Below are 25,786 nucleotides of genomic sequence, written 5' to 3'. Positions count from 1 at the left end.
ATATTTTTTTTGAATTCTTTCTAATTTTTTCAAATAGATTTTTGTATTCCTTGTATGTAGTTAAGTTAGTTTCAATTCTGTTTTTTAAATACTTGATATAAAGTTTTTGCTTTGTTTTTGATGATTTTCTAATCCCGTTAGTTATCCATAGGCATTTTAAATATTTTAGCTTTATTTTTTTCTCATCAACAGGAAAATGTTTATTGTAGTGACCTAGAAATATATTTATAAATAAATTGTATGCGGAATTTGTGTGTCCAAGGTTACATTCTTGATACACTCCATCCTAATTTACTACCGATAGCGAGTCTATAAAATTTTTTATAGATTGATTGATTTTTCTTTTATAAATATCGGTTTTAGGATTGTTATAGGTTCTTAAATCTTGAGATAATGAAAAATAAATATAAAATGATATGATAATTCCTGGTTTTAAAGAAGTTTCTAGAAATGTATTTGTTAATATATTGTCTATAGCAGAGACGGAAGTTGGGGTTATCCGAGTAGGTTTGTTGATGATTGGATTGATGGAAGGATGCACAATTGAAACAGATTATAAAAAAAGAGTTAAGTAACTACATTTTCCTTGTAGTTTAGACTGTTAATACTTAAATTCCATATAAAGAAAATATTTTTTCCCATGTCATTTATTTTGAGAATTCATTTAAAAAATTTGAAAACTTATTTATATCACCTTCTGGAGGTCTATAGCAAGTGGAAATTAATGATATAACGAATTTAATGTGATAACGAAATGTGTCTATTGCAAGTGGAAATTAATAAGATAACGGGTAAGAAATCAAAAAATTATATTTTTTGATTTCTTACCCGTTATCTCAATAGTAATGACTTTGCTATCAGTGTCAAAGATGGAGAGGCCTTATCTTAGTTTAAACACTTGATTATCTCGGATATACGTTGCGATCCCTCCTCCCCCTTTTTTTTTTCAAAAGATATTAGTTTATAATTTGGAATTTGAAAATTCGAGTTCGTTTTATTTTTAGATTTTTAGATTTATCAGATTTATTAGATTTTTAGATTTATCAGATTTATTAGATTTTTAGATTTATCAGAACACCACGTTTTGGTTATGCAAATCATATAAAATGAGAAACTGCATTCTAAGCGTTTTAGTGTTTGCAATCTAAGCGTTGTAGTGAAAGTGTTTAATTTATCAAAAATTTTATTTATACTTCTTACATTTATGTGTATTGCAGTAAAATTATTTATTAAAGCTTCAAGTTCAATTTTAAAAGTTTCAAAGTATTTCGAATCAAAATTAATTCCGTGAAAAACTTGCGCATCTGAGTCTTAAAAGTCATTTAGTAAAATATTAGTAGTAGTTTCGAAAACGTTGCAACGCAGCGTTTCAAAATCTTTTGTTTTGTTTTCGTTTTCGTTAGTCGTTGAGTAAGGTGCGGTAAATTAAAACGTGCAAGCATAATAAAAAAATGTGCAGAACTAATTCACATATCTCGATTAAGTACTTTGTTAAAATTAAAGTTATTTACAAAAATCTCTGACGAATATTTTATCTTATTTGATAATAGCAAATTTACCTTCTTTTCGAAATCTTTTAACATCTTCTCAAAGCTTTTTTCTTATTTTTCCATCGTTTCGTTCGCGTAGTCTTCATTAATGAATATTCCGGTTCCTTTGAGATTTTTTGATCGCGTTAAGATTTTATTTTTATATTGAAAGTCTAGTAGTTTAATAATTATAGCTCTTGGAGATTTATCTTCATTTATTTTTTCCAATGCGGTGAGCTCTTTCAATTATCACGTCTTCAGAGATTCCCAGTTTGTTTCTAAATAGATCTTTAACTTTCTTTGCACAGTCGTTCCAAGATTCCATGGGCAGCTCAGTTACCCATCAATCCTTAGGTTATTACGGCGTGAACGATTTTCAAGGTCAATACTTTTTTTTTTAATACATAATTTCCCTGGTCATCCGACGGTTAGTTTCCGATATTTTTTTAAGAAATTTTCTTCCTGAAAGTTGATGCTTTCCTTTATATCGATGATGACTTTTTCAATTGTTATAACAATTGATTTGCTTTTATTGAACTCGTTTTCAAGTTTTTCAAGCCGATCTGTTATTATTTTTAGATTTGCACTAATGATATCGCTAAATAAATTACCTGTTTTTTTAAAAGGTTGATAGTTTCACTAGGAATACCTTTTTTTTGTTCTTCCAGTTTGGTGATTATTAGTTTTTCAATATTTATCATTGTAACTTCCATATTGTAAATTTTTTTGATAAACACGTCTTGCTCTTACCATGCCGCAGACCTACCCTCAATAACTACTGCATTATTAGGATATTTAATTCAACTTAGAGGTGACAAACTTTGTTTTTGATAAGGACTCTAAAACAAAATTATCCTGTTATCCCTTTGGTAGCTTTTATTAATTAATCGTTATCTATTGTTGATTATAATAACAGGTCATTATAGCCTACTATACTAATTGTTAAATTATTTAATTATACAATAATTAAATTTATTATATTGCTTATTTTTGTTATTTTAAGAATATTAGATTGTTTTAGTAATGTTCAGGTCAAGTAACTGTTGTTTAACGCATTTAAAATATTGAATTGAGTTTATCGTTTTAATATCATTTGTGAGAAATGAGTTCAACAATTGTGGTTCTCTTCTACGTATTGAAAGTTAGGGTTGTCTTAAAGACATTTTTGGAATACAGTAGTTTTGCATAGAACATTATGTTTCGTATTTGTGATCAACAAGTTGGATGTAACTATAGAATTTTTTTATAGTTACTTCCAACTTATTTTTTAATTTAAGGATAAATTGAAGGAGTGCTATAGATGTTTTGTTCATAAACATTAGGAAGTCTCAGTTCTTCTAGCATATCCATTTGTGAATATGCAGTTTCTGAATAAGATGTTCGGACCAAGTGTAGAATCTATTTATATTTTGGATTGTAATTGTCTTTTGGTTGGTTACAACGCTGTTAGAAAGCATAAGATCAAATCCGTAATAGCCGATAAAGGCTCTTGGTGTAGTTGCTTTTTCATTGTCTCCTTCAACGTCCGGAAATCTCAAAGCAATCCGCCCACTCCGGAGGTTATATGGAAATAAACCATTAAGTTGCAACTTTGGCCTAGTGGCAATAAATTATTCCTTCAGTGAGCCAAACACAGAGCTTCGGCTCCGACAAACACTGCCTTTTAGGGCCCTGCATAATTTTGGTTTCAGTTAGAAGTGTCTCTAGCTGGTCGGTAAAAAAAAAGTAATACTATTTCATAATAGTAGTAGAATAACATAATACAACAAGTAATAGAAAAACGTATTAAAAATTTTTGCTAGCTTTTCTAACTAGCAATCTTTGATGGCAAATTGCAGTCTTTATTGTTACGACTTGTATTTAGCTACTTACTAGCTTATTCAGCTAGCGATCTTTGTGGCCGAAGGGCTGATTATTGTTACCAATATTGCTAACTAGTCGGTAGCCGATTTCCCACTCGTCCCCACTTTAAAATGTGTTTCAATATTTTTATGCAGATAATAAAGCATGAAATAATCTGCATATAAAATAGGATTTAATAGTTTGATGTCAAAGATAAATATTCATGTATAAATTCCTGAGGAACTTTTTTTTCTCCAAAAACTTGGTTGTTTCTATATTTTCATATTGTACGTATAGTTTTCTGTTCGACATGTAATTTTTATACTAGTGTAAGTTTGTATCTTTTATTCCGTAATTTTTCAGTTTTTTTATTAGAATGTAATGATTTGCGGTGTCAAAATCATTGGACAGATCAATAAAAACTAAATCTAAAAACAAACTTTTTTGAATTCATTTTGATGCTATTATATATAAATGAATAACTAACTCTATTACTGTGTAATCAGTTAAAAAAAAATTTATTTAACCAAATTGCTTACTAAACGACATTTTGTTTTCAATTAAATAATAAAAAAAAAGTCTATTGTACATTTTACGTCCAAGTATTTTTGAGAAACCAGATGAAAATAGAAGAGCCTAAACTCCAGCCAGGGCTAGGGGGTGGGGAGGTTACTAATTTTAATTATCTTTAGTTTTTATTTTATGTTGTGTTATTTTTTTGCAAATTTAGTTTTTAATACTATTACTGAGATTTAATATTGTCAAAATATAAAGAATAGCAGTTTACAATTACTCCAAAATGCAGTTTTTATTTTTTTATATTTTATTTTTTTTAACTTGCAAATAGTTTAATTTTGAATGTATTATTGTATTATTGTATTTATTATCATTGTATTTAGTATTATAGTATATATTATCATAATTTTCATTCTATAAGGTTAAATTGCTAAAAAAAAATTAATAATAATTATGATAACAATGTAACATAACAATGTAACATAAACGTTAAAAATAATGTAACAAAATAACAATGCCCTAGCATCGATATGCCAATTGTAATAAATAGCTTTTATAAAGCGTTCGAATGATTCTTCGAGTAATATTTTCTCCACTTATTTTTTATTTTTTTCGTTTGCCGTATATTTATAATAATATTTTAATAGATAATAATAATAATATTTTTACAATAAATTTTGTACATATACATGAAATGGTTGAAGCGAGGATATTTAGTATCTTATCACCATTTTTTCATTGTCGCTGTAAGTTTATTTATATAGCTACGTAGTTTATATTATATAACTATTAAAATTAATGTTTTATATAACTATGGAAGTAAATTACGTAGCCTTCCCTTTAAACTCCTTTTGATAGGTATTCCGTATTTTCTGGTCTCAATAGGCAATCCTATATTCTTAATATGCAATGCTATATTCCGTATATTATAAAATTTCGAAGAGGCAATTTATGTGTGATACTTATATTTGCTCCAAGATAATCATTCTCATTTATATTTAATTTAAACTTGTTAATAAAGTTTGTTGAAGAGAGATTATTGCTAATCCGATCACAAATATCAAATGTTTATTGATATTTTTTTAAATACATCTATCATTTCCATTTCTTTCACTAAAGTTTTAGCATGTTTGCAATTTTTGTAGGCTATACATTTTTTTGAGTTTTAGTTTTTCCCATGATATCCCATTTCCCATTTTTCCCATGATAAATTTGCATAGCTGATAAAGCAACGTACCGATCCAAAGTATTTTAGTTTTAGACTTAATTAAGCGAACTCTATACATCATACTAATAATTCTAACGATTTTAGAATTGGTTTATTTTATTTGAGTTAGAAATGTATATTCATCAACAAGACTACTTAAAAAATCTTACACAGGCTAATTTTTTAAATAACTTATTATTAAAGATAAAATGAGGCAACTTAAGTGGATGATTAACTTCTTGCTCTTTTTTATGAAAGAATAAAATATTTATTTTTTCAACATTAATTGAGAGTTTGTAAGCCCTAAACAAAGTATTTTATTTAGTTCAATATTCATATCTGCGTATTAGAGTATCCTAAAAATAAACCAAATATAGAATTTTGATATGAGGAATACTGCATTTGGCAACATTTTAACCATAAATACCAACAACAAAAAAAGTCTCTCGTGGAAGCGGATGTTCATTTAGATGAGTTTACTTTTATTTTGTTAAATAAATTTTAACTTAAAATTTCATTCATATTATTTACATTACAATTAAATAAACAAACAAAAAATTAATGGTGCGTGTCAAACAAATAAATTTACTCGTCGTTATATCTTTAAATAAATTTCATTACCAAACAAATCATTGATTTTAAGGTGGAAAACCCCTCTCGGAAAACCGCTAAAATTTGTTTTAAATGCAACAAAATAAGCATTTTAGCAAATAATTTAAAAAATTTTAAAAGCGCTGAAAATGTCAACTTCAAATTTCAACTTCATAGTTTCAACCATGAAGTTGAAAAAAATGAAAGTTGACAGCCAACTCCAACTTAAAACACCCCCTGCCTTGGGGGTCTTGGTTGAGTAAAGACTAGAGATTGTGTCTCGATAAAAATACTCATCTTGGGCAGATGTTAAATGCATCCAGCTACTGTCTTGTAGAAGTCCTCCAAGGCAAAGACTTAAGAGGTAAACAAATTCTATCTATTGACCAGCCTCGCACCCTTTTCATCTATTAGCCTTGGCGCAGATGTATTTAAAAAACATTAATTCCAGTTTAGGATGTTGAATGTTGGACATTCTTGACTCAATGCATATGTTTTGCTTATGCCTCTGTTTTTGTGACTAGGCAACTCATTTTATTATCTCCTAATGAGGGTACAGCTCTAAAACTCAGTTTTATGGTTCTGAGACCGGTTGGTAGTCAGGTTTCCTGAACTCTGTGGTAGCTCTCAGAGAGGCTGATTCCATCAACAGCTGAAAAACATCAAAGTATTAATAGTGTCATATTGCGCATGGATGGTGTCTCTGCTTGTACTTTTGGTTTGCATTGTCAAGGTCACATTTGGAACCCTTTGTTTCGGCTTAAGATTTATTAACAGTAATCAGATAATTGCTTGGGCTATTAAACAGTGTACTGAATACTATCTATGCTTTGAGTCAAGTTAAAATGACTAAAGTACCAAAAACTATAAAACACAAAAAACTCATCATAAACATTATTGTCATCACCAAGTTCTCAAAAGTTCTCAAAAGTTCTCTAAACCTATTATTCACTAATATTCATGCTCTTCGAAGTAACTTTTCTTCTGTTGAGTCTTATCTCTTGCAAAGTTCACCAGACCTATATGCTCTTTGTGAGACTAATTTAAGTTCAGCTGTCTCATCTTGTGATCTTTGTGCTGATGTTTATCTTCTTTTAATTTATAAAGACTAAAATTGTGACATGCTTGGACTGGGCATTTAAATTCGTAAGAATTCATCCATTTGTCGGGAAACTAGATTTGAATCCACAGACTATTCTTTTATGTGCTTTCGTTTAGCACCACTTCACTCTATCGCCTTTCTCTTTGTTCTATATTGCTCTCCTTCATCTCAAGACTGCACTCTATTCGATGTTGTTTCTGATCAAATTGACCAAACTCTCTCTCTCTTTCTTCAGCCAATATCGATGTTGTTGGTGACTTTAATGCTCATCAAACCGAATGGCTTGGCTCTAGTGTCAGTGATTCTGCAGGCCCGCAACTTTTTTCTTTCTCAACCCCTAACTCAAATAGTCAACTTTCCAACTCACTTTTTAGATAACCCGAATCATTTACCTTCTCTACTCAACTTATGTCTTATTTTTGATCCTAGTCAGTGCTTAGTTTTTCCGCATTCACCCTTCGGTGCTTCTGTTCACAGTTTGATCTCTCTAAAACTATTATCCCATTCTTCTTCATTATCTGAATCCCCTACCATTGTACCTCTTACAACTACCTTCAAGCTGACTGGGACTCTTTCCGTGATTTTCTTCATAACGGCCCTTTGGTAGAAATCTTTCGTCTTCCTGCTGAAAAATGTGCTTCTTACATAACTTCGTGGATTCAGGCTGGCATGGAATCTTTTATTCCCTCTCGATAATTCCTGGTCAAGCCTCACTCTTCTCCATGGTTTTCCTCACACTGCCGCTGCGATTGCCAATCGAAACCGTTACTTCCATTTTTATCAGCAAAACAATTCTCCAGAAAACAGACGTCTGTTTATTACTGCTAGAAACAATTGTAAAAAGGTTTTGTCTAACGCCAAAACCCGCTATTCTCAGGTCATGAAATCTCGTATTTCATCTCAAAAAATAGGTTCCCGTGACTTCTGGAGAATCTTTAATAACATCAATAATAAGGGTAAATCTTTAATTCCACGTCTCTTGTATGGTTCAGACTTTGTCACCTCACCTAAAGACAAAGCTGAATTGTTTGCTAAAAACTTTTCATCAATATCATCTCTTGATTCCACTAGTTTCGTTCTACCTGATATTGTCAACAAACAAGTTGATCTATTGCTTGACATTCGTATCACTGCAGATTTTGTATCTAAAGTAATTGTCTGCTTAGACTCTTTTACAGCTTGTGGCCCGGACAACATACCTGTTATTGTCTTGCAGAAGTGTTCTCCGGAGTTGTCGTCTATACTCTTGAAACTATTCAACAAGTGCTTATCAGAGTCTTGTTTTCCAGACTGCTGGAAAGCAGCATCTGTTACACCTATCTTCAAAAATTCTGGAGGGCAATCTGATTTGTCTAACTATCGTTCCATTAGTCTTCTTCCTATAATAAGGTTTTTGAATCTTTAATTAACAAACACTTAATTTCTCATCTTGAATCTAATAACTTACTTTCTGACCATCAATAATGTTTTGATCTTCTCGTTCTTCAGCTGATTTGCTTACAGTAATAACTGATAGGCTTTATTGTGCATTAGATAAAGGTGGAGAGGTTAAGGCTATCGCTCTTGACATTTCTAAAGCTTTTGATAAAGTTTGGCATGCTGGTCTTCTCCATAAGCTTCCTTTTTATGGTGTATCTGGTAACAACTTTAAGATTATTGAATCCTTTCTTTCCAATAGTAGTATAAAATTTATCCTCAATGGACAGCACTCTTTTTCTGATTCTGTATCTTCAGGGGTTCCTTAAGGTTCAATCCTTGGCCTTATACTCTTTATAATTTACATTAACAATCTTCTCCATCTAAGGTGGTAATCCAGATATTCTCATATCTAAGATGGCATTGTTCGCTGATGATACTACCATTTTTTCTTGTCAAGATAAGAAGTCAAAACTCTCTCATTGCTTGGATGGGGCATCTGAGCATAAAAAGGATCTCACTTTTGCTACAGCATGGGGCTCACAGTGGCTGATGAACTTTAATTCAATGAAAACATTTTCAGCCAATCATTATCGTAATATTTTAGATCATCCTATATTTATGAACGGTAATGTACTCGATGAGTCATCCACTCTTCATCTTCTAGGATTAACTCTTACTTCCGACCTTTCTTGGAAACCATATATTATATCTGTTGCAAAAATAGCATCAGCTAAAGTTGCATCTCTTTATCGAGCTCGACACTTTTTTACTTCTGATTCTATATTCTATCTCTATAAATCTCAACTCCGGCCTTTTATGGAATACTGTTGCCAAATCTGAGGTGGTTTTTCTAATGATGCCTTTTCTCTTTTAGACAAAGTGCAAAAACGCATTGTAAACATAGTTGGACCTGCTCTTGCAGCTAACCTCCAATTATCACATCGTCGTAATGTTGCTTCTCTTTCTCTTTTCTACAAATACTATAATAGGCACTGCTCTAAAGAGCTAGCGTCTCTTATGCCATCTACTTAAATTCATTCTCGTGTTCCTCGCCATTTAATTAAGTCTCATTCTTTTTCTGTGACTGTTCCTAAGCACTCCAAAAACTCTTATTCGTCTAGTTTTTTTCCTCGAACACCAGTTCCTTGGAATTCGCTTTCTTTATTTGCTTTCCGGATTCATATAATTTGCAAACTTTTAAGTTGCCTGTCAATCGTTATCTTGCTTTACAATCTTCGTCTTTTCTCTTCCAGTAACTTCAAACTCTAATTGGTGGTTGCTTGCAGCCTTGTTGGAAGCGCAGATGTTAAAAAAAAAAAAAAAAAAACTAATCGAAGTTTTTGTAATAAATAAAATAAGTTTAGAGACTTTGTTTATCATTTTCTTTTAATAATCCAGATAATATTATATTCTAATTGTTTATTTTATTTAAGTATTGTAATATAATATAAACTAATATTATTAATTCAAATAGCATTAAACTAAATAATTTTAAGATCTTTCTTTGTTGCAATATTTGAAATCTTTTGCCGGTTTTTCTGAACTCATTTTTTGAACTACCTATTTTCAAAGAATGCAACAAAGAAGAATGCACGATGAGAACAGGCATTAGGATACTCACCCGGTATTTTGTTATAATATATGGAATATATACGGGATTTCCTATTAGTTATTAATAACAATGATTTTTTTGCGCAATTTATAAATTTATAGATAGGGGAGATGGGGGCGCATTGATCGCCGGGGCAGTATGATCTTTTGGCTTTTACTCGTTCATTTTTGCCTCACTAGAAGTGAGGTTGCAATTTAATTAACCATTATGCTTCCCTAATTGATTATTCGTAATATTTTTTCATAAGGTTATCAGCGTCAAAAAAAATAAAGAAATTATTGTTTTTCGTCATAAAAAGTGATTTTTTTAAATCGTACTATAATTCAAATATATATTTATTTAGATGTCTGTATGGGTTAACAACAATTTTATTTTAAATTTGTAAGTGTTAGGTGTATAATATAATATATAATTTTTATTTGGCTGCAATTTATACAGTAGATATTGCTATCAATATTGGGGTACATTGATCTTTGGGGTACATTGATCTTTGACTATGCATTGACCTATTGGGGTACATTGATCTTTTACTATGCGGGGCCCATTGATCGGAGGATCAAAGTGCCCCATAGAAGACGAAGTGCCCCATGTTTTTGTTTATAAGCAATACAGTTAAACGAATGGAATTGTATTTATAATTTTAAAAAAAAACTATATATAAACAAACAATAGCTTTTAGCATTTCATTTTTTAAATCTACTTATGTTGTAAGCTAGTAGTAATAATACTATTATTTTATAATATCAAAAGAATAATATTTAACATAATAATTAAAAAATATTTAACATAATATTATTATGTTAAATATTAGCATTTATAAAAAACATACGTTTTTATTGATATATTTTTTTACAGATCTTAAAATGGTTAGAAATAGAATTAAAAAAACAAATAAAGTTGCTATACCAAGTGAAACAATGAAAGTAGCTGTTAATAAAGTTTTAGAAGGAACACAACTGAATGTTGTAGCACGTCAGTTTAACATAGATAGAATGACTTTAAAAAGATATTGTCGTAAAAAGAGGCTTAATCCAAATGAAGCTTTCAAGCCTAACTACAACAATAGACAAGTTTTTACAGCAGAAGATGAAAAAAGTTTATCAAGTTATTTACTAATTGCATCAAAAATGAACTATGGCCTTTCAACTAGGTCAACGCGATTATTGGCATATGAATTTGCTTTAAAAAACAATAAGATATGCCCATCATAATGGATCAAAAATAAAATTGCAGGCATTGATTGGTTGCAAGGTTTTATGAAAAGACAACCAGAGTTGTCTCTACGAACACCTGAAGCAACGAGCTTTGCTCGATCAACAGCTTTTAACAAACACACTGTAAGAGAGTTTTTTCAAAATCTTAAAACGGTAAGAAATCGATATAAATATAATCCTAACTGTATATATAATGTTGATGAAACTGGTTTAACAACCGTTCAAAAGCCGGTAAAGGTTTTAGCTGGTAGAGGAAGCAAACAAGTTGGAAGAATCACATCTGCAGAACGAGGAACATTGGTAACTGCATGTTGTGCCTCTAATGCTATTGGAAATTCCATTCCTCCATTATTTATTTTTCCTAGGGTAAAGTTTCATGATTACATGATTAAGGAAGGACCTCCTGGATGTGTGGGATTTGCAAATCCTTCTGGTTGGATGAACTCAGAAATTTTCATAGAATGGATTAAACATTTTGTTAAATATTCAAACTGTTCTCAGGAATCTCCAGTTTTGTTACTTCTCGACAGTCATGAAAGTCATATTTCTGTTAAAGGCTTGGAGCTTGCAATTCAACACGGAATTACAATGATAAGTTTTCCTCCCCATTGCAGCCATAAATTGCAGCCATTAGATAGAACTGTTTTTGGACCATTGAAAAGGTTATACAATTCTGCATGTGATAATTGGATGGTTTCAAACCCAAGACCGATGACCATTTATGATATTGTTTCAATAGTTCGAGAACCGTATACAAAAGCTTTCTCACCATCTAATATACAGACAGGATTTAGAGTAGCTGGCATTGAGCCATTCAATTCTGAAATTTTCAAAGATGACGAATATTTACCATCATCAGTTACAGATAGAGCTGCTCCAGATACAGTTACTATCACTCCTGTCAACAACATGGAATCTGAAATGATACCAGGACATGTTAATCACATAGAGTCTGAAATAACTATAGTAAATATTGAAACAAGTATTTTAAACAAAGTGTCAACAAGTGTTGCTTCTATAATCTCACCTGAGGTTTTAAAACCTTACCCAAAAGCATCTGCCAGAAAAAAAAATGTTAAAAGTAGGCAGTTAAAAACAAGGATCTTGACTGATACTCCTGTCAGAAATGAAATTCGTTTGTCAAAAGAAAAGAAAATTTTGAAGCAAACCAAAAATCAACAAAAAGTCTCCACAAAAGATAAGAAAGAAACTAAGAATTACTTGCTTAGGAATAAAAAACAATGTAAACCAAAAGCTGCTTCACAACTTGACTTTCACAAATGATGAAATATTCTTAATCAAAATATTGTACTTTTAAAAAGTTTTGTAAACTTAAAAGTTGTATTCTTATTTCAGTCTTTATATTTCAGTTCTTATAAATTTCAAGTTGTTGTAAAGTTTTAAACGTATATAAAGCGGGTAGCTTATAGCTGCTGTGATTTATACATTTTTTAATTAAAAATTAGACTAGTGGGTTTAACTGCTATATTTAAAAAATAATTAAAAAATTTAGATGTATTATATGTTATACAATATTACCCTTTGACTAAATTATTTACAAGATTTAGTTATAGAAGTGTTAAACGTTTAGATAATATTACGCATATAAGATCAATGTGCCCCAAGTCGGAGATCATAGTACCCCATAGTTTGGGGTTCATTGATCTTTTGAGAGGGTTGTTTAAAAGTTAAAATTATTCATGTTTATCATTTTTTTAAATCAAAATATTTATATATTCCAAAAGCCAGATAGTTCTACATGTGTTTCGTAGTTAATAAGTTTTTACATCTCTTTCAGGTTCTGCGCAATTTTCAAAACACTGCTTCGGCGATCAATGCGCCCCCATCTCCCCTTCATAAGTTTTATAACAAAATTTTAAAACAAAAACACTAAATTATAAATTCATTAGTTTTACAAAAAAAACAACTACCTACACATCAACGATCATTAGTATTAAAACTACTAGAAAATCCCATTTATAGTCCGTCTCAATGAAATCTTAACTTAATGAGTTTTTTATAAGTTTTCCTTTTACATTTTCAACAATGGTCATGTTTAAATCATTTCAAGAGTCTCTATGAGACATTCCAGTAGAGCTAACTGAAAAAACCTTTCCACTAATTAATGCCTTGTCTGAGCAATGATAAAAACCAATCCTTTGCACTAAGAAGAAAAAAAAGGGACAAATTTAGAGTCTTTTTTAAACAATTTGTCTTTATTATTTTTAATGTAATTTTACCTAAGTCATAGAATAAAGTTTCTCAATTTAACTCTGGAGAAATCTTTATTCTATTATTTATAAAAGAATAATTAAAATTTGATACTTAGCTTTTTCTATTTAGCTATTGCAGCTTACGCGTTGATTGGTTAAAAATCAATGCGCTTTAACCTGTTTTGATCAATTTTTTTGGATGACTTGTTTTAGCTGATGCAATTTTTTTTTCAATACACGATTCTCTGATTTGAGTTTAAGCGCTGCGCACGCATGTTTAATGACATGCGCAAACCTAGCGGAGGTAAACAAACATTTATTTATATAATTTGACTTGAGTTACTGCGAGAAGGTCAAAAAATATATAAATGTCTACTCATTGTGCTGTTAAAGATTGTAAAAATGGTCAATATAGACTTATTAAATGGAGACAGGAAATAAACATTTTGTTGTAAATGTCTAAATCCAAAATGAAATTGCTCAACCATTTCATATAGCTGCCGTAGTCTAGTGGTTAGAGTTTTATCTCTAGAACCTTATATGTTCTTCCTTACCAATAATGCCTTATTGCATTATTGGTAAGGAAGGTATATATGCATTAATGGTAAGGAAGGAGCCGTGAACTTCCTGGTTAATTCCTTTCCCGTAGTGCACTGTGATAAGACCGCAAAGACTTCTTGGAGCACCTAAACAACTAAAAAATTAAAAGAAAATCAAGGTATTTAAATATCAGCTTGCGTATTCACCAAACTTTCGTAACTGCGGTAGTGGTGTAGTGGCCCCCCTCGGGTCTTGGGTAGGTGAATAATCTAAACAAAAACAATATTCCATTACCGAGGTTTCTTTTGCTCCATTGAATACAATAGAAGAAGCTGAAATAAAAAAAATACATAAAAATATATAAATAAAATAAATAAAAAAAGGCAAACTTGAAAAAAATATAATGAATGGAAAGGTGTTACAACTTATAAAGGTATTCCATTTACAAAGTCATATAAATTAGTGTTTTTAAGTATATTTTTCCACCTTTGCCCTTCATATCCGTGGAGGCCATAAAGTTTGTTCGAAAAAACTCTGAATTTTTAAAAGGTAATTTAACTGTTAGACAGGGCTGTCCCAAAGTGGTCTCTCATGGGGAAGGGGGGGGATCGTATGTATTTTTTGCCAACTAGAGACACACACACACACAAAAAAGGTCCTCAATATTTGCAATTAGCCAACTTTTGTTCAAAACTTGCTAAATGTGTCAACTTAAATGCTTATATGACAGCTTTTGGGGTGGTGGGACACCCCCTACACCCCCCGTTCAGGACGGCCCTGCTGTTAGATGATTATTAATAATTTTTTCAAATATTTAATTTAAATGAAACCTTTTTTCAAATAAAATTAATAATCAAAATATTAAATTTTTCTAATATTGAAAAGTAATTATCGGGGTGGCCACATAAAATTTTCATAAGAAAAATAGGATTTTAGAGGAGATTTTGCACCAAATATAGAGGATTTATTTTGTTTTAATTTAAGTTTAACGCCCATGTTTTTACACTTATGGGGCTTGGACAGAGGTCAATAATGCAATAGCATGCATTTGCTAAAGCAATTTTTAATAATCCCTTGCACTTTCAGGGGAATATATATATATATATATATATATATATATATATATATATATATATATATATATATATATATATATATATATATATATATATATATATATATATATATATATATATATATATATATATATATATATATATATATATATATATATATATATATATATATATATATATATATATATATATATATGTATATATATATTAGTAGAAAATCACTTAACAAAATTTTTTTCATTTTACACTGAGTTTCATCAATAAAGACTCATCAGAAATGATGAGTCTTTATTGATAAAACACAGTGTAAAAGCATTTCTGATGAGTCTTTATTTATGAAACAAAATGTAAAATAAAAAAAAAATTTTGTTAAGTGATTTTCTACTAATATATAACTGCTCTGTTCTTTTAAGAACATTGAGCACTCTATTTTGTAGAATACATTTAAAAGTTTATATATATATATATGTGGTAGTGGTATATATATATATATATATATATATATATATATATATATATATATATATATATATATTATATATATATATATATATATATATATATATATATATATATATATATATATATACATATATATATATATATATATATATATATATGTGGTAGTGGTATATATATATGTATATATATATATATATATATGTATATGTGGTAGTGGTATATATATATATATATATATATATATATATATATATATATATATATATATATATATATATATATATATATATATAATATACGCGGTAGTGGTGCAGTGGTAGAGCGCTCGCTTCATAAGCGAGAGGTTCCGAGTTTGATTCTCACCACGTCCCTGGTAGTACCGCGCTCAACTTGTTTCTCCGCGCAGCGGCCTTGTTCGTCAAGGTTCGTGTTTCGGAGTTATAGAGTAGAGAGAGGGTTATAACCACAATTCTGTTTGCTTTCTGTGGAATTGAAATAGTTATATGAATAGTTATATATTTTGTATCAACAAAATAACTCTTGCTAACAAAATCATTTAAAAAATAATAATTGTAATATATAGATGTAATACCTGAAGAGAATTTAGTTTTGATTTGTGGAAAATTAAGCCAATTTCTCTCAGCATTTTAGTGCAGTCATTGCTTTGGTACCTGGAGGCCAGTAAACAGTTTTATTACAAATCCAATTAGATGGAATTACGCCTTCTTCTCCTTGTAAATCTTCATTCCAAACAGCTCCTTTCCACATACATTATTTTGAAAATATTATATAAACTAATAACAAAACGAAGAAACCATAATATAAGTGTACTAACAGGCCTAGTTAAACGAGCTAAATCTTGACATTTTATAACCACGATACTTGCTAAACAATAATATTAGTAGACATTATTAGCAAAGATAAGATTTTCTTTATTTTATAAATTTATTATATTTTAAATTCATTTTTATGAATATATTTATTAATCTATTAATCTGCATAGTTCTGAATATATATAATTTAAATAACTCAAGGCATCAAAGGAAAATAATGAAAGAATCCCAGGTTGCTAAAACATAATAAACTACATAAGAGTAATATGGAATATTGAACAAAAATAGATAATATTCATTATTAATACAAAATATAACATAAAGTTTATTATAAAATATCACACAACAATTACTTAGTTTGATTGAAAATATAAAAGCAACAAAAATTAAAAAAGAAAACATCTCAATAAATAATAAATTATCATTCAAACAATTTTGAAGACCAAATAATAACTTGTAACTTTTTTTTTACACATCTTCATCTAATAAACATTAACATTAATACCAATTTTTAATACCACATCATTAGTATTTTTGTTTTTATTAAAAATAAAAATATTATATCAGTTAAGCTTTTCTTACTTTACTAAAAACATCAACTCAATCCAACATTTTTTCATAACTGAAATTTTTTTTTGGTAATGTTGAATTAACACTGAAAACAAAATACTAGTAGACAACAAGAAAATACTTCTTTTTTGAAATATATATAAATATTTATAACAATCAATCTAGTTTCCTTTCTTTTCTGCCACCTTTTTGAAATGGAGCGTATTTTAAGAAGTCAGACAAAATGCCATCATTTAAAGTTTAGTCGCTTCATCGTATTCAATAGAAGAAGCTGTAAATAAAAATAAAAAAGTTTTATATATCTTATAAAGGCATTCTTTTCATAGCACCATATACTCTAGTGAACTTCTGTTAGTATAACAAGAAAAAAATAATCAGTCCTAATCTGATTAACAAGTTAACACCAGGAATAGCATCTCGTTGGAAAAATTGCCTAACCTCGCTCATAATGAATTATAATCATATTAATGAAAATGAAACTGTAGACATTTAACATTAATTGCCCTTAAACCATTGAAATCATACTACCAAATAAGAAGCCATTGTTCTAATATATACAGTTTTAAGTTTTTATAAGTTTTGACATAAAGCTGTTGACATAAAATTAAAAAAAGTTCTGAAACTAAATGATATAACTATTTAATAAAGTACTTATTATAACTCACACCTGATGATTGTATTTTTTTGGTCATTTAATATCTTGTCCACTTCAACAAATTTAGCTACCGACAAAATAAAACTTATTTGGCTTATAAATTCACAATTATAATCAGGCTTTGTCACTGTGTTTTGGGATTTCTTATATCAGTAAGAAAATATAACACTCTCTTTTGAATTCTCTATAATTTAAAATAGTTTCACAAAACAACTTTTGTTGAATATTTTTACAAACTTAATACAATTAAACAAAAATTCACTAAAAAATAATTACTAACATACTGCCTTCAGCCATTGAGAACTTATCAACGTTATCTAATTTTAGTACTTTGTTTCCTTTTTTCTTATCCTCACTGAAAGATAAAAGAACTTTGCTTCAGGCTCCAAAATCAGTTACTGTCGAAAGCAAGTGTGGTGGTCAATACTGTTATTTTGGTCTTGAGACTGGTATACAAAAAGCTGCTTCTGCAGATAGCATAAGGCTTCTGCTATCAGTATAGCTAACAGCTCGTTTACTTATTCACGTGAACAGCAGTGCTCTACTGCCATTTCGCCAGTTTATGATTAAAAGAAACATCGTCTTTTTCAATTTCTTCCGAGAAAAACGCAGTATCATTGTCACTGAGACAAATAATCATAAAGAAATTCTTCACTTTCATAATCGCTTTCCGAATTTTTTTCTTCTTCTACTCAACTAATATTTTGTGTAAACTTTGAATTGTCATTATTTTTTTCCACTTTCTCTTCTTTACTACTAGAAGATGATTCTGCCAGAGCTAGATCATTAGAGTGGCATTTCCGCCAGTTTCTTAAATAAGCCATTAATTTCTTTTGTAAGAACAAGTAGAAATTTGAATACTAAATAAAACGTTTTCGAAAATTCAAAATTCAAAATTTCACACATAAACACTCTCTGTTTTGCACATTATACTAAAATATTGCTTTATTACTTTTTCGCTTTAACTATTTTTACTTTAAGCACTAATTCAATGGATGGTTTTTTATAATTATAGTTTTTTTTGTCAACGTTGAAACAACGTTAAATAAACAACATTTAAATCGTAACGTTGTCTTAACGTTGAGACAGTTGAACAACGTTGAAACAACGCTTTAATCAAATTTCATCGTTGAAACAACGTAGAGATGCCGGCTGGGTTGTTTTCCTACCATTTGATATTTACCAATTTTTCGCAGCATTTGCGTAAATTTAGGGTTGCACACAAGTTGTGTTGAACTTAGGGATCGTCCATAAAGTACGTACGCTCGGAGAGGAAGAGGGGGTCTGCAGATGGCGAAAATGAGATGGGAGGGCAGTAGGTTGATTATATATGAATCGAGACTCTTAATTTAAAAAAATATCATAAAATGTTAGATAAATAAGTTAATAGCGTAGATACTTTGAGGGAGGCGAAGGGTACTCAAAAAAGCGTATTGCAAAATGCGCGGGGGGGGGGGGTCGACAAAAAAAAGCCTACGTACTTTATGGACGACCCCTTACGCAAAAACTTTCGCAAATAAAAATAAAAAACGGAGTTGATTTTTTTTTTTAATAAACCAAGTTTTCGTAACTTTATAAAACAAACTTTTCTAATATTGAATTCATATAATTTAATGATTGAATTCATATAATTTCTAACATATTTATTTTTGGGATTATTATTAATTATTATTTTTTACAGCCTAATAAAATGACTTCATATTTTTATAAAACTTTTTTTAAAAAGTAAATAGATATTTTGAATTGAATATTTATTTAGTGAAAAATATTATTATAAAAATTAGGAAACTAACTTTAAGTAGGAAGAGGAAAAGAGGGGTTCATAATTACAAAGTTACCTGCCCTTTGTAACCTTACAAAGAGGTTTTAAAGGGCAAGTAAATTATGACAATTGTTTAATATACAATTAATTGTCATAAAAACTTTCAATTTCATTGATCATAAATATCTTGAAAACAGTGTTCATTTAAATATTTAAGGAGTACTGAAGTGCTCCACCTCTTTTTTGACCTCCAATGGTTTTTGAGATGACCAAACCATTGCTCCACATCACTGCCTAACTGAAGGTGAACTTTATTAAAATATATTTCTCTGGTGTAGTGGCTGATTAAATGTTGCAATCATGACTGGTAACAACCCGTATCCTGAGTCTGCAATAAGGAAACCTGCCTTAGGATCATATTTTAGTGTCTTTTTTAATGCAAACTATATACCAATTACTCTTCAAAAACTCCCAGAGACTTAAAAGCCTCATTGATCTTAGCAGTTTTGATTCTGAAGAAATTGGGTTGCTTCTCAATGTGATTGGTGACACATCATTGTTAATGTGTTGCTAATATATTTATTTATTTTTAAACAAAGGAAATTTTTGAACATATTCTACGTCAGAGTAATTATTTAAAGAAACATGCTGAGCCTAACGTCAGATTCGATCTTGACCAAATAAAACTAAATTTTCAAAGCTATTAAAACAACTAAATGAAATATGATCGTTATATTTAATAAAATATGTACCACTTAACAAAAAATTGTGAAATAGAATATTTATAAAGATATAGCTTTTTTTGTTTTTTTTGTTAATATAAAAATTTATTTAGTAACTTCACAAATAATATTTCTATTATTTTATATAAATAGATGTTATGTTGCATTAATAATATAATAATAACACCTTAATATAAATAAATTAAAATTATTATAACGTCATTATGGTTGCCTTAATGATATTTTTTATTTGAGGAAAAGTAGAGGCAAAACCAGGCTGCTTCACTATTTGTGAACCAAATGAAATGTGGTATTTATTTATAAAAAAGGTCGACGCATATTTCATATACTTAATATTTTTTTATATAAATAAAAAATAGTTTAATTTTAAATTGTAAATCCTTGTTTATCTTTGAACCACAGCTTCTATAATAATCATTTGTCACTCTTAAAATCAAAGGGTCTTTTAAAACGTTTATCAAACTACCCTTACTGAAAGTTTGAAATAAATAAATAAATAAACGCACCCAAGGTATTGTTGTGAATATCCAAATTTTTGAAGTGTTGTTACCCTTAGTTCGCACATCCAAATTTTAGTTTTACATTTATATCGAAACTGCAAGTTTAGAAAATTTTCGATTAAAACGGTACCGAAATACTTTTTTTTTCGAAATCTATAAAAACTTATGAAAATAATCGAACTAGCCAAATTAATTTCGGAAATAAAAAAGGAATTTCGAAATGTAAAATTAATTTCGAAATTAAAAATTGAACTTCGAAAAGTGAAATTAATTTCGAAAGAAAAAACAGAATTTCGAAAAGTGAAATTAACTTCGAAAAAAAAAAGTGGATTTCAAAAAGTGAATTTAATTTCGAAAAAAAATAATAATTTCGAAATGTGCAATTAATTTCGAAAAAAACAAAACAATATTTGATAACCTAAATTAATTTCGAAAATAAAATTAGATTTCGAAAAGTTTATTTAATTTCAGGAAGAAAAAAAAAGAATTTTGGAAAGTTAAATTTATTCCAAAAAGTAATTTTAATACATTATATTTTATTTGCATAATAATATTAAAATAACCGGGCGCCTAAATAATGTATCACAGGGTGTTTCAGCAGGTAGACCTTTTATTATATATATATATAAATTTTTATATAAATATATATATATATAAATATATGTAAATAAATATATGTATATAAATATATGTATACAAACATATATATATAAGTATATATATATATATATATATATATATATATATATATATATATATATATATATATATATATTTATATATATAATTTTATTTATATATATATATATATATATATATATATATATATATATATATATATATGTATATATATATATATATATATATATATATATATATATATTTTAATATATATATATATATATTTTAATATATATATATATATATATATATATATAAATGTGTATATATATATAAATATATATACATATATATATATATATATATATATATAAATATATATATATATTATATATATATAATTTGGTGCCAGTATGCTTAGTATGTAATAAATCTGTTTTAGTATGCAAAGAATATAGTTTAAAGAGGCACCATGATTCAAAAAATCTAAAAAACTTAATCAGTTTCTTAACGAATTAGGGTAAAAAACAAAGAAACAAATTTATAATTAGTTCGTTGGACAACAATATTTGTTAAAGAGGCACTATCTTAACAGTAAATGCTAGTGTTGCAAGCAATGAAATTAGTCTCTTTAGTTACAAAATCTAAACCATTCAGTGACGGGGAAAGATTACTTAAATTTAAAGTTATTCACTCTCCTTCCCTCCTCAATGCATTTTTTGTGCATTTAGTCAGAAAAATTTACCCTTTTAAATAAGCCGGCAAATGTAGACCTTTCAGACCAGTCAGTCGTCGAATTTCTAAAACCAAGGACCTTTTTTTTTACTTAGCAAAAATTTTATTTGCACCCCACCACGTGACACCTACTAGCACCTGGCCTGGTGGCAGCTCAATGATTGAATACTGATGTTTTTTCCAGACAGGAAATGAAAATAAGGACTGGAAAGAAAACAACTTGTCATTAATTAAGCTTTTTGTAAAAAAGCTCATCAGATAAACAAAAAAGAATACAAGTGTTTTAAGTTATTAAGAGTTATAAGTGAAAACAAATTTCAGTTCAATTCGAACTCTTTTAACATTATTTGATAAAGAAATCTTTTTCATTATTTGTTTTCCTTAATAAAAACTAACTGCTTCAATAAGCTCGGCGCCAGCCGGTCCCGTAGCTCTGTATTTATTAAACCGGTTGAACTTTATAAACATTCTGATTGTACCGATGTCGCTGGAACTGAAAATATTACCCGTGCAATTTGTGTCAAAACCGGGAACAATTTTTGATTAGTATGTAAAAATTCGATGGCACTATTTTCGTAGCTCTGAAAGTATTGCAGACTGTAATCGTTTATTTCTTTTTATTATTGTTATTCCAGTTTATTATTGTTTTCAATTAAATGACAACATGATTTATCTGTTACAAGTTCAATTAAGTTGATTGGCTTTCGTCTTTTGTTGTTAACGAAAGTAGTAGTATTTGTAAACGGTGGCGTTGACGATTGCTGAAATGTTTTTATTGTATTATCAGTTGAGCTGTTTGATGAGTTTAAAGTGTTATTTAAACAATTTGTTTCAATTGTTATATCGATTTCTTCGGATTCTTTTAGATGCACTTCATGAAATGTTTTATAAACATTTTTGACTTTGTAAGGCATTCATATCTATCGATATCATTTTTGATTAACTCAAATTTACGAAATTTGAAATTAAGAAAAAATAGCTGCTAAGAAAAAATCATTAGCAAAAATTTTAAATTTTAAAATTTAAACGCCCTTTTAGAGACCTTAATAATTCCTTTTGAAAAGTCTAAACTAGTTCGATAAAAATGGGTTGCGATTCAAGTATTCCATTTAGTAGAGAATACAATATCGGAAACAGAAATGTTACTGTAACATATTTCTTTCCGCTAAGAATTTTTGTTAGCTCTTTAATTAGGTGTAACAAATCATATAAATCCTCCAGCACATAAATTCATGAGCAGCGGGAAGATAGTCTTTTGTATTTTGGTATTCGATGCTTATCATATCCAACACAGTTTTATTAGTTAATATAGATTCAATCATATCGAATTGGCTATTCCAGCGAATAGCCATATCCTGTACTAACTTTATTTTAGTTTCATATCGAAATGTTTCTTGAACTTCTCTTAACTTTTTTTGTAACATCTCCGAATGGTTAAATGAACCAACAATGTGCCTACAGGATGAAATTACTTTGGCGATTTCCAATTTGCCTTCGTTAATTTTTTCAATTTCGTTGACTTCACTTTCTGTAATTTCTTTATTAATTAATTTTCCATTACCGTCGTAATCCTTTACTTCGTAACATTTTAAACCATTTTTTAATTTTTTTTTACTTTTATATCTCTCGTGTTTAAAAGATCGTTAACCACAAGATTCAAACGATGACCAGCACATGGAATCTAAAGAACATTATCATCAAATTTTTTACTGCAGAGAAAATGTTTGCACCTGAGTCAGTAACTAGTGCAAAAATCTTATTACTGGTAGACCATTCACTGAAGATTTCGCTTAACGTATTAAATAAATATTCAGCTGTTTTCACTTCAGACATAAACCTAAGATCCAGGTTTCGGTCAACCAGAATCATATTTTTGTCAACAAAATGACAAGCCACACCGAGGTAGCTGTTTTTACTCAATGATGACCAAACGTCACAAGTAATTGTAATGAAATGACATCCCTTCAATTCTAGCATTAAAATTGATCTTAGATTGTCCGTAATTGATGGAATTAATTTTTTGCTCACCGTATTTATGCATGGCATTTTGTAGCTTTTGTTTAACTCACTAACTAAATTTACAAAATTTGGATGACGTACTAACGAAGTCGGCTGATCAGTACCAACAATAAAGTTTATCAACAACTTGTTTAATTTTTTATGACCAGTCTCTTCAAAACTTTTTTTATTACCGCTCTCAATATCGGATATATCGTCATCGTTGAGTAAAATTGTTGATTTTTTAGATATTTTCGAATTAATGCAATGATCAATTGATAAATGAGATTGTATTGAACTGGTCGAACTGTTGTATGGTAAAATCTTATAACATATACTTTTTGTTTGATTCTTTTGGTCTTTTTCAAAATATGTCCAAACGAAACGTTGTTTTCTTATTCCTTTCTTAATAACAGATTTATTTGTTTTTGACATGTTTATTCAAACTAAAAAGGAAGTAGTTTTTTTACTCGTACGCATACAAATATTAATAAATTAGTATCTTATGTTATTAGTAAATGTGTAACACATGTTACTTCACTGAGGTTACCGAGCGATTAAGGAGATTATTATAACTTTAGTTACATTTTAGAGTTATGTAACAAAAAGATTGCTAAGGTATGAATATAATTGTTTGAAATCGTTGTAAATCTCATCTAAATAACCACAAGAGAGTAGTTAGCCGTTTACGCTGCAACAATGATTTCATAACTTGCGTTAGAGGCCCTTAGGGAATTGCACATTATAACTTTTAAACGTCGTAATTATATCTTTTAGGAAATGCGCACGAACTTTTATGTAAATTCTAAATCCAAGGTTTAAACTTACGTTGTGCAAATTTAAAATTTAAAAGTGTTTAAACTAGTGTTGCTATCGACTTTGACTAAATCGGCTAAAAGTCTACTAGTCGAAATTAGTCGACTTTGAAAAATCTAATAGCGGATCTAATCGACTTTGGATTATCTACTAATTGACTAAAAGTCGATTTAGTCGAATAATAGTACTTATACGTGCATTTCTAATATCTTTTTATTTGATTGAACATTATAAATCTTTTTAATTTTATTTTGTTTATCGAAAGCAAATATGACTGTTGAATAGAATGTAGTTTTTTCAGAGCCGGAATATAATATTTGCCCCCCCCCCTTCCTTTCATATTAAATTAAAAAATTAAAATATAGTATGTTCCTCCATCCCAACAACTTCTCTCCTAATCCAGCACTAAGTTTTTTGTTTACTCTGTTGAAGTTCTTATAAGGGTTTGAGGATTTCAGCAACTTTCAAAAAAATTACTTTCAGTTACCGGTACCGGTATCTGCGGTCACTTGAGAACAACTAAAAGTACTCAAGAGTAACTTATAATACACTGAAAGTAGCTTCACAACGTCTTCAGGTAATTATGTATGGTAACTAGAATTAAATTCCGCCTAAGTTAACAATTCGTAATGTTAACAGTAAGTAACTTGCCGAATCTTAGTTCTAACATAGTATCTAAAAAATAATATACAAACAACCAGGCCTGAAAAGAGGTTGGGAAAGATTCATTGGGTGTGTGTTTGTAAAAATAATATTATTTTCATCTTACACTATTTTTGTATACTTTTTCTCTATTTTTACTATATTAACATTTTATTTATATTATTTTGTCATTTCTTCAGTATTTTTATAAATAATAAATAATCAAAATTACAAATTTCTTTTTTCGATATCCCAATTAATTTAAATCCAAAATATTGTTAGGTAGCTTCTGTATTTCTGGGTTTACGACTGATCATTTAACTAGGGCTCGCCAAAAAATGATTTTTCCGCATGCTTTTTGGCATTTGCCTTTTTATAGTCCAAAGATTTTTCCTGACGGCCCTACATTATTAAACAACTTCATAACATATGACAATAATTATTATATTAAATAACTTTACAGTTCTGTGTTGTTGTTATTTATTTTTTTTTTTTTTAGCAGTCTTTAGTGATTATTAAAAAGATTTCCATACAATATTGATACGATATATAGTGCTGATCCGTTCCGTTCTTTAACTAGGGCTCTAA

At 28.9% G+C, this 25,786-nt stretch overlaps 1 protein-coding gene across 1 annotated transcript; it reads right to left on the bottom strand.

Moving 5' to 3' along the window:
• Positions 1-22,932: 22,932 nt before the first annotated feature.
• Positions 22,933-24,175, bottom strand: LOC136079500 (zinc finger BED domain-containing protein 4-like). Its single transcript, XM_065795238.1, has 2 exons — positions 23,473-24,175; positions 22,933-23,318 (listed from the first exon to the last, which is right to left on the bottom strand). Exons 1-2 carry the CDS (start codon positions 24,173-24,175, stop codon positions 22,933-22,935), a joined length of 1,089 nt encoding a protein of 362 aa, XP_065651310.1.
• Between the last annotated feature and the right edge of the window lie 1,611 nt (positions 24,176-25,786).

Source organism: Hydra vulgaris, chromosome 04, assembly GCF_038396675.1.
Source record: "Hydra vulgaris chromosome 04, alternate assembly HydraT2T_AEP".
NCBI lineage: Eukaryota > Metazoa > Cnidaria > Hydrozoa > Anthoathecata > Hydridae > Hydra > Hydra vulgaris.
Note: the sequence above shows the minus strand (reverse complement) of the source record. Positions and strands in the feature narration are given on the sequence as shown.

Excerpts from the sequence above, each read along its gene's own strand:
- LOC136079500 (XM_065795238.1), bottom strand. The coding sequence starts at position 24,175 with ATGTCAAAAACAAATAAATCTGTTATTAAGAAAGGAATAAGAAAACAA. Across the intron at positions 23,319-23,472 it reads TGCACTAGTTACTGACTCAG|TAAAGGATTACGACGGTAAT; the intron begins GTGCAAACATTT and ends AATGTTACGAAG.